General features: G+C 40.8%; 1 protein-coding gene and 1 long non-coding RNA gene across 3 annotated transcripts in view; one reads left to right on the top strand and one right to left on the bottom strand.

The window, feature by feature from the left end:
* ATP6AP1 (ATPase H+ transporting accessory protein 1) overlaps positions 1–14,110 on the bottom strand; it is a 56,135-nt gene extending 42,025 nt beyond the window's left edge. The window contains exons 1-3 of the mRNA XM_080576737.1: positions 13,369–14,110; positions 5,923–6,049; positions 5,763–5,831 (exon numbers count right to left, since the gene is read on the bottom strand). Of these exons, the coding sequence (XP_080432863.1) occupies positions 5,763–5,831; positions 5,923–6,049; positions 13,369–13,553 (381 nt within the window). The 5' untranslated portion in view covers positions 13,554–14,110. The remainder of the gene's footprint in view (positions 1–5,762; positions 5,832–5,922; positions 6,050–13,368) is intronic.
* The window catches only part of LOC308188091, a 9,433-nt gene continuing 6,785 nt past the window's right edge, over positions 14,060–16,707 (top strand). The window contains exons 1-3 of one of the 2 annotated variants that reach the window (XR_013945150.1): positions 14,080–14,169; positions 14,584–14,648; positions 16,278–16,382. This is a non-coding gene — a long non-coding RNA (uncharacterized lncRNA). Of the gene's footprint in view, positions 14,170–14,583; positions 14,649–16,277; positions 16,383–16,707 lie in introns of both variants that reach the window. The other variant, XR_013945149.1, reaches the window with a different exon arrangement.

The raw sequence follows: 16,707 nt of genomic DNA, 5'->3' as shown, positions 1-16,707 counted from the left end.
AAAGATTCTTCTGAATAATAAAATTCACTTGGAATATTCAGGGAAAGAAAATGCAAGATGTAGGCTTGAGAATGATCAAAATTAAGATAACCCAAAATTTAATGTGAATATTTGAAGATATGTTTTCACTGAGTCCTAGTTTAAAACCTGTTAGCTTCACTTCTGCATTTTCTACATTTAACTCCAGATCAAGTCTGTCACTTGATCCAACGTTCAGATATTCAAGTTGTTACAGACTCTCTCTCTCTCTCCCTCTAACTGATGCGAGTGTTGTGTTGCTAACACTTTTCTCCTCCTACTCTCTTTTCTTTTTGTCTGCTCTCTGGCTGCCTACCACTTTTCTGACCTCCCTTGGTTCTTTCTAAATGCTCACATGTTTTCCTTCCTAGACAAAGGTTAGTTATTTTCACATTTCTATAGATGCTCATATGGGAGGATTATGTAGTATTGTCTGATTTGCCAGACTGATAGAAAAATAACTGCAGAAATTAAAATAGAGCAGAAAACACTGATCTGGTCTTTGAGTAGGGTGTTTAGCACCTCCTAGAAGTGAAGGATGATACATTCCCTTTTAGTTTCTTTTGCATACACTAATATAGAGCTACAATCCTGAGCAGTAGTCAATTATTTCAGTTTATTTTTGATACTTTAATCCCTCGCCCCCTAGCTGCAGACAGAATGGCAGCAGCCAGTTCTTCCAAGGATATGTATTAAGTAGATTACTCATTTATTGTAGAATAAAAGATAAAATGCATCATTACTGAGGAATGTTTGAATTGTCCCTCTGCTCCTAACCAATCCTGCATTACCATCTGTCTCAGCTTCCAGCCACTGGTATTCAACTGTCCATTCGAAGGGCACACACAGCTGGATATCTACTCATTAGCATCAGACAGACATTTTGGTCCCATGCCTCTCGTTTGTGCCTCTTGACATTTGGCTGCGGCACACTTGTTCTTAAAATACCCATATGTTGCTTTAGGCATTCTAGCACTTCAACTACGACGTGTTTTCAAAACAACAGACCTCCAAAAGAGGGCAGAGAATGGAGTACTAAGAAACACCTGACTGCATTCTGCTAAAGGACTAAGCAAAGAGGTGTAAACACACAGTAGCTGAGAACAGGAAAGGGAAAAGAAAACAAAAATCCTCCTATTGACCTGATGGACTGATAACAGAAATTCCTACACTGACAGGAGAATTTTTAACACATCTATTGCCAAATTACTCTGATTAATTTGCTTTCTTTAGTGTTCTGAGGCACCTCTCCTGAGTGAAATATTGCGAGCAGGTCCACGATTTTATTACATATATCGCTGCTGTTCAGGTATTTTTGAAGGTAGGCGTGAGATGACACTGTCTACATGTCCAGCCATCCTGAAGCTAAGTACCTGAATTATGATAAAGGTGTGCTTGGACTAACTTGCCCAGCTTTGGTTTCAGTACTGTGTTAACTGCATTGCTATTACACCTAAGCAATTTGAAGCTGGAATGGAGTAAATCTAGGTCTATCATTAAAGATGTATCATTAAAATCTTTATTAAAGACTCATGCGCCCACCTATAAAAGATCATTTAGGCACACTCATTGTTCTGAACTAGTTTATGTTTGGCAGCATAACTGACAAACAGTCTTATAATAAAAATATCTGTTGGAGAAAAGGCTCCTTCTCTGGAAACATCTGAGAACCTACACCTGAAGTGGGCAGGCTCTTCCATGTAAAAGAGATCTTTTACTTGTGAGCGTGTTGTTCAAAATATTGAAGTATTGTATTTATTTTCTACAGCACTGGTCAATGGTCCATCTATAAAAAAAAAAATCTATTTAAACTGACTTGGAGGCATATCTGTTTCTACAGACACGGATAGCTGCAAAGAACATTATTGTTGCATTTTAGCTTTGCAGTTACTATTATCATACAGACTTCAATTGTATCTGTGATTTCCAGATGAACGCATAAAGCTATATGTTATGATTTTAATGAAAATTGATTTGATGTACTTCAGCTAATAAAATGCATTTCAGCTACAAAAAGCATTGTTGAACAAACCTCCGTACCACTGTGTTGTTTGGTGGCAGACATGACACCAGGTTTTTCAAGGGTTACAGGGAGATCTGGGGAACTACAGAGAAGCAAACCTGAAGTCTAAGAATGGGAGAAACCATTTTAAAGAATAAAGTACTGACTATAACAATATGGCAGGATTATACTGAGAAAAGGCTGACGCAGCTTTTGCAAAAAGGAGTTGTGTGTCACAATTCTGCTGGAAATCTCTGAAGGAGTCAATAGGCATGTACACCAGGGAGCTCCAGCTGTTACAGTGTACTTGGATTCGCAAAAGGCACTCAGCAGAATCTTGTAGCAAAGACTCCTAAAGAAATTAAGCTGTTTTTGTGTGGTCTTCACAATACTAGGAGGTCTTCACGTGGATAATGAGGAGGTAAAAAGGTAGCAAGCAAGGGCTAAAAAAAACACCTATTACCAAAGCAGAGAAAGGTGGACCCTCTGCATTAGGGTCTGTTGTGTCCAGTATAATCATAAAATATCTGGCAAAAAGGCATAGATATTGAGCTAATGAAATTTTCTGATTACACTGACTTATTTGAAGTAATGAAGGCAAGGGACAACAGTAGGGGCAAATTTTGGGAAAGCCCCTTCAGCAACAAGACAAGATTTCTTGTAAATTGATTTTAGAAGAGCACAGAGTGAGAAAAGAACAACACTAATTTTATGTACACGATAACAGACTTGGAACTGAGCGTCACCCTTCACGAATGAAACCTTAATATCAGTTCAGTGTCTGATGATGGTCAAAACTGAGAAAAAAAAAAGTATTGGTCTTTTTTTTAGTATTAGTCTTTTTTGGAAAAGACTGGAACAAAACAGAAGAAAATGTTCTGTCACTGAAGAAATTATGATGCAATTGTATCTTGATTAGTATGCAATTCTGTGTGGTCCCTTATCAAAAACAAAAACAAAACAAAACAACAACAAAAAAATAAAACTCAAAGAGGTACAGAGAAGGGCAACAAAAACAGATAAAATTATAGCAGGACCTTTATGCTGCACGTGACTAAACAGTGCTCCTCAGTCTAGAAAAATGACCACTGAGTGATGTTACAGTGGAGATACAGAACCACAAATGGCAGTGACTTACAATAATAATTATGCAGCAGCACAGCTGGCAACTAATTGTTGTGTGCTACCATACATGGCAGTTCTAAGGAGCTGAGTAGTGTTTGGGGAAAGCCAAAGCTAATATTAAAGAAAAATAGTTCATAGGATAGGTGACTACTTGACAAAAAAAAGTTCCCCAAATGCTAATCTTTGTATTTTATTATTTAATTAAGAAGTTCTTTGAATGTTTAAGATAAATGATCTACATATAAGATTCCTTTCTGCATTAACTGGAAACAGAATTCTTTTATTGCATACAAAACCACTGATCCCAAAAGCTCAGAACAGCTGCTAATGTAGCTGAACAAATCTAATATCTGCAAATGTCTCTGTGGTTTACAAGCCTACAACTCTTTTACAAATAACACTTTCTTCTTGTAGTACACATGCTGCTACATGCACATACACCCTCCAAATGAGATCTCTGGTTTAAGTTTGTGAATAGATTTGCATTGCCAAAGTTCAAAGGAGGATACTCGAGTGGTATGGAACGGTTATAATGGCTTAATGAATCACTTGTATAATATAGATTGTGAAGGCATAATACTTTGTGGTTATGCAACATGAAAGATCCTAATTTCCGCAGTGAGAAAATTCAGACCTGACCTTCTCACTGTCCTGTGTCTTTCATAGCATGATTAAGAAGAGATTTCTTTCCCAAAGTAAGTCAAGAGGAATACAACTGATGTGATAGTAACTGAGAAAATTTTTGTAGCCTTTGTTGCACTCAGGATGGAGCTGGATGATTATGAAGATCCCTTCTGGCCCTAAAAGCTAGGTGATGATGCACACACACATCGTCAGAATTCTGCATATGGGCATGTACGTGAAAAAGAAATTTTTAATTTATACATATCGTTTTCTTTTTTCTAAGTTACAGCACCTCATCCACCACAAAACTATGCTAGAAAAGATTGCCAAGACCAACACAACAGATATAGGAAGTGCTGGAGTTAAGGTTACCAATTTGATGAAAGAAACTCCAGTTTTGAAGATGCTGTAATCAGAAAAAGTTTCTCTGCTCCAAGACAGAAAGGAAACAGAGGTAAGGTCTGAAAGCAAGCAAACTGTTACTGATATTTGTTCAGCTTGTTGAAAACCAGGGTTCAAAATTCTGCTCTGTCAGATATAGACCAAAGATTGATGTAAATGTGATCCTTTGTTTCTTCCTTACTATCTGTCCATATGTCCCAAATGCACTCAATATACCACCCAATTTCTAAAACCATTAGTCCCTAGACAGCTTTGGATATAAACTCTACAGTGCTGATGGGGTCCCAACTACAAGGCAAAAGAAGAGCTTAAAATACTTTTATTATCCTTCCACTTAAACATCCAGGGCCTACATAAATAAGACCACAGCATCATTAGGAGCTTGCAGCAGTAATACATATGTTCCAAACAGCTTATGAATTTTAAAATCAAACCAGCTTTGCAGTCCCATAAGCAGGAACACAATCTGCTCCAGACACAACCTTGCATAGATTTTAAACCCAAAGAGGGTAAGGCATACCAGAGAAGTACCAGTACATCTGCCTGAGAATGCAGCCAGTGATCCTTACTCTACAGATGAATATTACTGCCATTCATTCCTCCAAAAAACCATGTACGTACTCTGAATAGTTGTTTTTGTTCCTGCATCAGTGTTAAAATGTTCTCATATGGCAAAGACATAAAGGTTAGCATTAGGAATACAAGGAAGATGTGAGGTTTTTAGACAAGAAAGATGTAGAGACAGGTAATATGTAAATATTTATGTATTTAATTATACATACAGCTTGCTGTGTAGTGCTTAAGAATTAACACTTCCTCATGTACTCTGATATCAGTTATGTTACTAATAGCTCTGTTCATCCTGCACTGCCCACAGGAATGACTTAATGACTTCCACATGTGAACATTTTCCTTCTCTAATCACAGTTCAATAAATTGTCATGTAAGTATAACCAGAGATGCTGAGCACAAAATCTGTGAATCTCTTCAGTGAGGACAGGAGATAAAGTTCATGACCATTTCAGGAGGACTCAGATTCTATGCCTGGAGTTTATTTCAGATTACTGAAGTAGCATGAAGATTAAAGCAATCCAGTATCTAGGCATATATTCACAATATTCAAACATGACAAAATCAGCTGTCTGAATGGGTCAAGACAGCTTTACCTCATATGAAAATAAAATGAGTGTTCAGTTCTGAAAATCTGGGGTAAATAATTGATTCCTTACTTCTTTTCTTCCTACGACGTCCAAACACTACTTTGGGGAGTCAGTCTTAGAGTTTTTAATGCATGTATGTATAGTTTTTTCATAATAAAAAATTGCAACATGCTTAGGAACAATTTTGCCAGTTAAGAGAATTCTGAAAAACTGATCTGAAATAAAATAGCCACATAACTTACTTCTGCAAACTGAGTTGTTTAATTGATATACCTAAACTGAAATAATCTCAATAAATAATTTAAATTGGCAAACTGCTGCAATTCAATTAAATTTTGCCAGTTATTGTCTGTTTGCATCTTTCTTACATCATTTTAATTAAAAAAAAAAACACAACACATATAAAGAAATATAAAGAGAGAAATGCTTGCCTGAACATTTTGAAATGGATTCTTGTTACCATAGGATTCACTGTAGTATGTGAAATCATCTATGCTAAGCTGAAAAACAAAGAGAGCAGATTGGTGAGAAGGAGCCATGTCCACACTTGCACTTTGTATTGGTAAGAGAAAAGAAATTAATGTTACATACGGTCTCTTGAAGGAACAAAACAAGATTTCTGGGACGGGGGCTAAAAACAGGTTGCAAGAGTACAGCCAGCTCCTGTGCTGAGACAATGTGTCCTTCATGCAAAGCAGGCTCTGGATTCCACTGGGATCTGCAAAGAAAATCATTTTTTTAACATTAAAATTGCTGCCGATGATGACACCACTTCTTTCTCCAAATGTACAGAAGCAGTTGAAAATATCACCAACACTGGATTAAGTTCAGGTTTACTGTTAAATTTACTTTCATTCCATATAAGAGGAAAAGAAATTCTCCACGTTCTGTCTGTATCATGTTAGTTACAGCAGGAATGGAATTGGTCCGGTCCAGGTAACTCTCTCTACTATTACTAGCTTTTCTTGTTTGTGTACAGCACCACAGCTGCATCTTTCCAAAAATTAGCTACTAAATAGAATGAAGAATATACTGAAAACCTCCAGGGAGAATTCCCAAAGGTAATTCCAGTTCCTGAAATAATTTCCAATGCCATCAGGCACTTGGTGGCTAGAGAGCAATACGAGTCAGGCTAGACCACAAGTTGTCATAAACCAACATTTTTTCATAAACCTTCTGTTAAGTTAAAGTGGCTTTTCAACGTTTTTGTAAAAAATACATTCTCTCCTACAGCTTTCATGTTGAAGTAACCATTCTGCAGAAGGAGCTCAGAAAATTGCCTATGCAGGAGCAGAAGCTCTTCTGAACAGAATGGCAAAAGACGCCAAGAAAAGCTTATGACTCGTTTGCTAACTTGTCCTTATGAGGACTGGACAGAGAAATAACTTGGCCATTTAGTTTTGTTACAACTAAGAATAGTTCTGGGTAAAACTGTTGGCATTATTCATTCAATACCTGGCTGGGATTTTAACAGTACACAACATGTTTATAGGGATGAAATTTATTATGAAAATTTTGGTCCTGGGTGACTTGACTAAGGCAGTATTGCCATACTGTATAAAACCCAGAGCTTGAAGCTTAAGCTCCTCTTTTCCACAAACAGCCGTTGGTTGCTAAGGCCTGAGAAACCAGGTACTCAGCCCCTCTGACTGGTTCCACAAAGAACACAATATGGAGAATTGCTGTGTGCTTTAGCATCTGTCATTACATGGTTGCAATTTGGTGAAGTTGAAATCGTAGAATCACAGAATAGCCTGAGTTGGAAGGGACCCATGAAGATCATCGAGTCCAACTCCTGGCTCCACGCAGGACCACCTGTGTCTGAGAGCGTTGTCCAAACGCTTCTCGAACTCCAGCAGCTCAGTGCTGTGACCACTGCCCTGGGCAGCCTGTCCCGGTGCCCGACCACCTCTGGGTGCAGAACCTTTCCCTAACCCCCAGCCTGACCCTCCCCTGTCCCAGCTCCATGCCGTTCCCTCGGGTCCTGTCGCTGTCCCCAGAGAGCAGAGCTCAGCGCCTGCCCCTCCGCTCCCCTCGTGAGGGAGCTGCAGGCCGCCATGAGGCCTCCCCTCAGCCTGCTCTGCTCTGGGCTGAACAAACCAAGGGGCCTCAGCCTCTCCTCATATGTCTTGCCCACACATTCTACAGCAACCTGGTATTTGTTTCCAAGCGTCTTTCCTTGTCCCAGACAGAACAAAAATGAATACAAAGTATTTTTCAAAATCACACAGGCTTTTGATACATATATATATGCATTTACATATGCTTTAGTATAGCTCTCAATATATTGAATAGATTCAATCAGATGAAACTAATCGAACTTAAAAAAAAAAATTGCAACCCTAAAGCTACTCAGAAATGACCTTTCCCCAGCAAGTTTTTATGACTTAAAACAATCTTTGCAGCCTCTTGAGGTGGAGGCAGAACAGGGGCAATGGATGCATAGACGGGGGTCGGTACTGTTTCTGACAGGTGAAACCCATATTTCACTTCAAGACTCACCAGTAATTCCAATGAAGACTGCAGAGAGTGAATCAAAAGCCTCTAACTGCACCCAAAGAAGAGATAAAAACAGTGCAATCGTTCAGCAGTAGATACCTAGTTCCCTTCAGATTTGAGGACTTGGGAGTGTACGAGAGCAAACAGAAAATGTGGGGGACTTATTCAGGACAAGGTGCTGCAGGTGTTAAAATTACATTCTTCTAAGTCTTTTGGCTGTTTCTTTTCAAGCTTTAGAGGTAAACCTTGCTGTGCAAGAAGAAATTATTTTTTCTGATTTGACAGAAATTATCATTTGATGTTTTCTTAGTTTTCCTCGGCACCTTCACTTCTTTGTTCATTTGTGTTTGACAATCCACATTAATTAGTATTTCTGAAGACCATCAGCTTAGAGATTCAATCAGACATGCCTCAACTTTTCAGAAAAGTTGGCCTCACGATTTCAAAGATTTAAATATAAACTTCAAGATAAGGCGTTCTGAATTCACTTTCATACTGACTTTATGGATTGCATGGGTACACCAAAGTACCAATGATATTAAAGGAAAAAAAGATAGATTCAATTAAGAAATGTCAAAGAACGGTTTGTATGAAGTGAAATAATAGCGAATATCTTGCTATATTTATTTTTGCAGATCAGATAATTGGTAATATCACTTTCATGCCTAGTTTTAGAAAAAAAAAATGAAGATTTTGGGAACTCTTTGGACTTGCAATTAAGAATAAAAAGTAACAGAGAGCACATGAAACAAAACTACTTTATTTGTAGCAGTACAATGGCAAAGGCTTTTGTCATGAACTCAGAAAACTCAGAAATGTAATGATCCTGTTTTAAAGCACTCTTGCTTCTGAGTTATTCCTTGTTCCTCGAAGCAGCTCTTGCTAGCTATCTAACCTGAAAAAGCACCTTTTGAGAGACCTTTTTGCTTTCAAGCAGTCAACTTCAATAACTCCAGCATCATCATTAGAAAAATAAATCTCCATCAGCTAGTTAATAATTCTGTTATAATGCAGTGTTTGCCTAGTACTCCTATTCCCCTTATTATACGCATTTTACTTCTCTTAGATAGTTTGCCAAGTACCATGAATGGCAGTGTGCGAGGCTTCACTTAATAGGCCAGTGACCTGGGTGCAACGGAAATTCTCACTGTGGTTCAGATGGGAAATGTCAGTATGTTTTACTAGCTGGTTTAAATGAACTGCAGAGGGAAATGGGGATATGTGTCTGCATGGTGGATAAGCCAAGGGTGTGCATTACCGAACGTAATGAACCCATCCATTCCTCTGAACTCCTCACCTCAAGCAGGCAGCAATGGGTCAGTAAGGGACGGCACAGGATGAAACAGGCACCAGGCCAACACATGTATCGATTACTACGATTGACTGCACACATGAAATTTGATGTCCAAAGATGCACAGCCACGTGAAGTCATCTGCATGCCAAGCAGGCTTGGTGTCCCCACGGCAGAATCGTCGTCCTCAGCCGCAGGGGCTCCCGACAATGAGGATCGCTGCTAATGTTTGTGTTTCCCTTCTGCCTAGAAATTAGGAAGCTTGAAGCTCAGCTGCTCTCTTTTTCCTCCAATAGCCAAAAATGCAGTAAAGAAAGGAAGGATAGCTAAGCTTGGGGTGGATTTTTTTTTTCTTCTTCTTTCTTGCCCTTAACTGCTCTGGCAGACAGGAAGTCTAAGCATACACATTATTGCAAAGCTGGGATACATTCTCTGATCTGTGCTCTTCCTAGGCAGAAGGAAGACTTGAGCACTTATTTTTGACGGGAGCAAAGATTTCAAGATTGCTTGTACCTGGACCTTCAAGAGGACAGATGGTAAAATAATAGGACTTCATTGTTCTAACCTGGGAGCGTATGTACTTGCTTTGTAGCTGCCTTCTGAACTCTTGCCTACAAGTTATTCTTGTCAGTTGTCTCTTTCAGTTGCCACATGATTACCACATAAAAAATAAAATTATCCCCTGCACAGAAGGAGTAAGCAAACTTTTGGAAATGGTCTTTAAATATCACTTCTACACAAAAAGCTCATGTCACCATTTCTAGTAGCACCAGTAGAATGAAAACTGGTGACTATAGGGAAAAAAAATAATTCAAAAAGCTCCTCAAGCATGCTAGCACAGAGTATCTCCATACAAGTCCAGTAAACTTATGGCTAAAATAATTTTCTGTTTTCACTGTATCCTTTTTATGCTACACCTCCTTGCAGGAGATTTTTCAGTAAAGTCCTTGCAGCTTTAGGAAACACCACAAATGTCCTATTTGGCATTAAAGACCTCAAAACCACTTAAAATCTGGATTTTCCAAAAAAGGTTTCATCTCCCAAAATAAGTGTAGCATAAATGAAAAGTAGTAATAAATTCTCAATAACTACAAGCAAAAGTCATCCTAAAACAGACACACGAAGGGCAATCACAAAAGCTAATTTTAATGAATTTATTTCCTCAGGCTCCCTCTCTAATCTGTAGAGAGAAAGAAATTTCTTTTGAATATTTTTCCGAAATGGCTAAGTCATGTTTCCGGTCTGAATCACATGCTAGAGGAACCTCTCTGTCTCTCTTGGTTCGGAAAGTAACAATATTAACAGTATTAGCTTAATGTCTGATTTAAGATAAAGGCTGTTTTTTTCCAGGGCGAAGTCACTTTGGAGAATGTCTACTGATATGTTAGTATTCCTTTGTGAAAAGCAGGACACTGTGACCTGCTGTCTTATTCCCACTTCATCTTTCTTCTGAGTGCAATAAAGAAAGATTGTTGTTTGGTGAAAAAACACTCCTTTTTCTCAAAGTACAGATCTGCATTTTTTCTTCTAGAGGGAAGAGGTATTTGATTTGTAAACGTCCCTGTTTATACCCACTTCCTTTATGCTTTGCACACTGTGCATGTCTCTCAGTTGCAGGTTTCCTCTATATCTAACATTATCTTGAATAGCATGATTACAATACAATAACGCATAAAAGAAGAGTTTTTCAACTTCTAATACAGCTCTTCTGAGATACTGCTTTACAAACACTGACTAATTCTAAAGAGTGGCACAATTTATTAGAACTCAGCAATTCAGTATTGTGTCTTGATAGTTAACCCAGGAGAGGGTGACGGAATAGATGGGTGAATCTCAACTCCTGTTGGTCAGTGAGCGAAGCCAAAGTTTTAAATTGGTGAGACATGTTTCCACAAAGCGAGCAGCAATCCTTTGATAATTACTGTACTTCTTTAGTTACCCTCCTTAAAATTCTTAATAATAGTTCCCTGATTTCATAAGCCTGTATGCCACGCACTGAAAACCTTACATCACTGCAAAGTACCAAGATGTAAAGCACAGAACAGTTATGCAAACAAAAGTTCCTGTTCCTCTTTATTTTATAAAATAACACAAATCTCCTTTCCACTAGCTTCACAGGCTTTCACAAGACACAAGAACTAATTTGTCTCTCATAAAGACTTCCCCTTTTAAAAATGCAGAGGTCACGATAGGAGGAACATTTCTTGTATTCATGGAAACACGAAACTAGTTTAATCAGTCCACCATCCTGATTTTCTTGCTCTAGATTTGTTCAGGCCTGAACAATCTGCACTAGGGTGAGTTGCTAATTGCGTCTTGGTGGAAAGTTTGTTTTATGACCACCCTGGATTAACCGATAAGACTTTGCTTATATTGACAACATGTGTAATATTTATATAAACTAGGATCTAGGACAAAGGAAGCACTGATCTTTTCTTAGACCCTTGAGATCACTTTTATCCTAACAACTCTCTCCAACATTCACTTTGCTTTTAAATATAGAAGTTTAGCACTTACTCTCATGTCTGTGTTATAAAAGTGAACAGACTAAGTATTTAGAATACAAAAAACCTTGATATTGAGATATCTGTTTGTATCTTTTGGGGGCGAGGGAGATGCGAGTGATAGGTGGAGGGGTGTCAAAGTCACCTAATCAAACTTTATCAAAATGGTAACATTTTCAGACTCCTGTATGCTGTGGCTGCCCAGGGGCCAGAGGCTCAGTTTCTGGAAATGCTTAAGAGATAGGAAGACATATGTCAAAGTTGTTATTAATTACTGTAGAGAAAAAAATACAATGCCCAGGATACATATGAAACAAACACAATAAACACCTCCTGCATGTATGTTTTCAAATGCAATTTATCCACGGATCTCAACACTAAAGCATGACATGAAAAAAAAAAGCATCATGCTTGTCTATATGGCACTGTACACAGAAAAGGATCTCCTGAAGAATAGTGTAACTCCTGACGATCATAAAATTTCTGAATCCTTCTATTGCTGTCTTAAAATTATTGCATTAAGAAGCAACTAAAAAAATAAAAAGCAAACAAACAAACAAAAACAATGACACAAAAGGAGTTAGCTCTCAGACTTAAAGCTTAATAATCTTGCCTAAAGACAAGAGATTTCCACTGGCATAACCAAGAGCAGCGCTTAGTCTGTCTTCCTGGTGATAGCTAGATAGTTCACCATGCCTCAAACACATTGAATGGCTCGAAGTCTCATGAAAGGTAAAGCAAATTCAGCACAACCAGCTGAAAGGATAATTATCACCAAGAAACCACCGGTTGGATTCCCTTCTTCCTTTACAGAAGGGTAAAATTGTAAGCAGCACTCTGGGAATTAAGAGAGCGATGGAGGTACAAAGGCAGCGAGTCCATTCCCATGAATCCTGATGTGATGGTTGCTGATGGCCAAAGCAGCACAACGTGCCCCGCACGGCCGTGCCCACCAGCAGCCCCCACCACCGTGTCCCCCCTGTTCCCCCTCGCGTCCCTCCTGCTCCCTCCCGGAGCAGACAGCTTCGACTCAAGGCCAGCCACGGGACGAGAGAGCTTTTCCTGGAGACACCTGGCTGGAGAGTGACACATTCAGCTGGTGTTACTGATGGTTTGTATTAGAGAAATAGTTTAATACCCAGCTGAGATGAGGCATCCTGTTGAACTAGGTGTAATTCATACGCTCTTGCAGAGGGCAGGAGATGAACTCTCCGCTAGATGGTCTGCAGTTTAGCTGTTATTTCTAACCACTGATGCCTATACACAAAGCGGTTGTTGGTAAAATATTATCAAATGTTATTAAAAAAAATGAAATAAATAAATAAAAAATAAAAGGAACTTAGAATTGAAAAATCAGCATCTGGGAGTTAGGAGCTGCAAGGATTAAACTCGGCCACGCAGTTTTTGGTCAGCTCCTTTTTGGGAGGCTGCCTTATGGCGTGCCTTTAAGTCACGAAAGCTCTGACAAGAGGACTTCAAGGTTGCCTCTGGGTGCACAAAACCTACCCGCTTCAGACGCGAGGGATCACCACCGCTCAGCGCAGCACACCAGAACTACGAACAAAAAGGCGTAGCTTCACCTGTTAGCTTGTTCGCCCACCGGCAAGTTTGCTCATGGCGCAAATTTACCGCCCGGTAAGGCAAATTTACCGCTCGCCAGGCCCGGCTAGGTAGGAAATGCACTTCCACACCCGATGGGGGAGCAGCAGGGTGGGCGCCGCTGCCCGCTGTAGCTCTCCTACCTCACAGACGACCAGAGCAGCGCGGGTACGTGGTCCCCGGCCAGCGCCGGCCGGCCGGGCAGCAGCAGGGAGCCCAGCAGCAGGACGGGGCCCGGCGGCAGCGGGGAGCCGGGCATCAGGGGGGCCCCCGTCCCCAGGAGGGTGCCCAGCAGCAGCAGGGGGGCAGCCGGGCAGAGCCGTGCCATGCCTCCGGCGCAGCCCAGGCGGAACTGCGGCAGGCTGGGCGCGCACCCAGGCCCGCTGCACTTCCTGCTCCGCCGGGCTGCCCCGGCCTGACGGCGGCTCCGCGAGGCCGCTCGGCGACCGCAGGGTGCTTTCTGGCAAAGCGCTGGCTTCCTCAGCTCGGGGCTGGGGCTCGTAAAGGGTTTTAATAAGCCTCCGTCTCGTAAAACTCTCCGCTGTGTAAGCGGGGACGGATTCCTCTGACACTCCGGTGGCACTGAGCCCCGGGGGAAAGCCCCTTCACGTCAGGGTAACGCTGACCAGCGGGTACTTTCTGTCACGGAGCCGGGTGCACGGGGGTCGTGCCGCCAGCCAGGCACGCCGGTAGGGTACACCACTATCACTTGTTGCATATTCACGTATTTGTTTCAGAATCACTACGCATATTCATGACTTTCCCCCAAACTATTTACATTGGCTCTGCCCAGCTGTGCGTGCTTCCCAGCCCGGGGTGAGGCCCTCTGAGGGTCTCTGAAGAGCCCTGGTGGTCGCAGACGAGTGTTTGCTGCCTGTCCCTGTCCCGTGGAGGCATGCGCAGCTCCTCTCTTCTCCCTGTTCTCCCTTGTGCTGTTTCAGCAGGTAAGAATAGAGCAGCAGCCTGCTTCGTGCAGGCAGCTCCAGGTGCTCCCATGCAAAGTTTCTGCTATCTTGTGCTTAGGCAAGTGCTCTAAAGTTAAGCAGGCATCGTGCAGTTGTTCAGCTTTTGAGCTCAAATCTTTACAGTTTGGATGAAGAGCCTGTTAGCGGTAACACCAGCACGGGGGAGACTCACAGAGTCCAGCTCCTGACATGCTGCCCTAGCTCCTTGATAACTGCAGGCTGATAACAGCATTGCTCGGCTTCAAAACGAAGTACATTGAAAACTTTTCCATGCTGAGCAAAATGTATTTTGCAGAACTTCTGTCTCCTTCCCCTGCTCTATATTATCGTGTCCCTCAGCTTAGCTCTTTCACATGTGTTGAGAACTGGTGTCACACATTTGGGTGTTGACAGGTTTGAAGTCTGCAGTAAATCTACCCATTGCGGATTCCAGCGAGAAGGAAGAGAGTGAGAAAACTGTACGCTTGGAGTGCATCCACTGAGACATGGAATTGTTCAGCTATCTTTTGCAAGGAGCGATGCTCTCCCCAAAATCAAAAATTTCAAAAGTCGGGAGCAAATTATAACCACTTCAGAACCTGACTTCAGTATTTCACAAGTCTTTTGCAAGATCAAAATAGCCATAGAGCGATTCTTCACGCTGGGAAGCAAATTTCTCTGCAATCCCTTCTCATCCCTGGCAAGCGCTGAGTTGTTTCTGTGTCATCTGACTACATCAGGCAGCAGCAGTCATTTAGCACATGTTGAGCACAGGGCATGGATGCCTCTTCGCAACCAGAAGGAGATATTAAGGACATTACACAAAAGAAATTGTTAGCTATGCTAAAACAAGTTGTGACAAGGGAAAAATAAGGAAGCACAATGCAAATTGTAAGGCAGATATAAACAGAAGTCAGAAGGCATGCACGTCTGAATCAGAGCACACATAGCTTGACTCATGAAGTCCATTTGCCTTAATTCACAGTATATTGTGCCAGCACTGTTGACTAATATGGGACAATTTGTTCATCATTTCAATCTCAAATCAGATTCCAGATACAAAAACAATATTCTTGAGGAAAGTAATAAAGCCAATCCCCCACATGCTCCTTTTCTTCTCCATGTTACCTTTGCATAACACTGAAGTTAACCCTTTTATTGCACTTTCCCCTCCTCATGGATATTTCATAAATCCTTCATCTCCCTTTTCACAGGCCACTGTTTGTCTGTTTAAGGGAACAGACAGGTAAGACCAGACCAGACCACAAAAAGGACAGGAGTAGAACTGGAACACCCTAGAGAGAATTCAGGATGAGTTGGAATAATTCAGTCAACAAAAGCAAAACATTTTGTAATTCTGGAATTGTTCGGCTTTTCCGTGGTGTCTTCCAGAATGTGACATACCTGTTTTTTCACCTGTCTGGAATGGTACAGACAGGTTTTGTGTGCATCTCCTGCCCACAAAGCCTATGGACTGCAATTCACCGTCTGCTTCTTACAGTCATTCTTCATATAAGAAACGAAGAATGGAATGTCAGCATTACATAAAGCAAGAGCGCACAATGTGGTTGCCCACAGAATACTAAGGGAATCAGAGAATTTGCAGCAAATTTTCAATTTCAATTTCAAATTTCAATTTTGCAGAACATGCTGGATTTGCATTGCATTTGGCAGTCTCGAGAAATAGTGTTACTGCTTCTACACTTCCTTTTATTCCACTATTCCTTTATTCCACTAAGCCCAAGCTTTCTGCAACTGGCTCCTTTTATTCTCCAGCCTGCGCAATGCAGAGATCCTTGCTTTGTGAAACAGAGCAATAAAGCGGCATATCTTCCTATTCTTTCAACAAAGAGCAGGTTCTAGGGGGTCTCCTCCATTACTAACACGGTTGATAAATATGACCAGTGCTGCCAGGACTTTCATATCTGAATAAGCCCTCAATGGTCTGACCTGAATGTGTGGAAATCAAGGCCCACAGATACACAGACAAATAATGCACTGTACCCTGATAGGAATGTCACCACAAGGGCAAATGATTCATTAGCAAATAAGTGAAGATTCCATATTCTTTTTTTTTTTTTAAATGGGTGACTAATGTGTTTCCACAGGGCTAAAGCGTTTACGCCATTTAAAAAATTCCACTGCTGCCATGTGAACATCTTTTTCAAGTCCACACTCAACTGCTGACACCACAAATGAAGAGCCTAAGTCATGTAAGAGATTCCTGGCTTCTTGTTTCAGAAATGGTTGATGTAAACTAATGAAAACAAAAGAGAAGCTAAAACAAGGGAGAGAATTATAAAATACAGGAATATTGTTCCTGTCTCTTTCTGGCTGGTAATATCTTGAAAAACTGACCAACCCTGTGTTTGAGTTGGGCCTTTCAGAGGGGATTTGCACACTCGAACCAAATCACACACAAGAGAAGTGAAGCACAGTTGGTAGATGTACTCTCCATATTCTGCCTTACAGAAATCACCTTAAAACTTTTTGAAACAAAAGCAGATTGTTTTCTCTCGGATGACTGTATTACTTAGG

The sequence above is a fragment of the Anser brachyrhynchus genome (genome assembly GCF_964034855.1).
Source record: "Anser brachyrhynchus genome assembly, chromosome: 1".
Lineage (NCBI taxonomy): Eukaryota > Metazoa > Chordata > Aves > Anseriformes > Anatidae > Anser > Anser brachyrhynchus.
The sequence above is the reverse complement of the archived record's forward strand: the minus strand, read 5'-3'. Positions and strand labels throughout refer to the sequence as shown.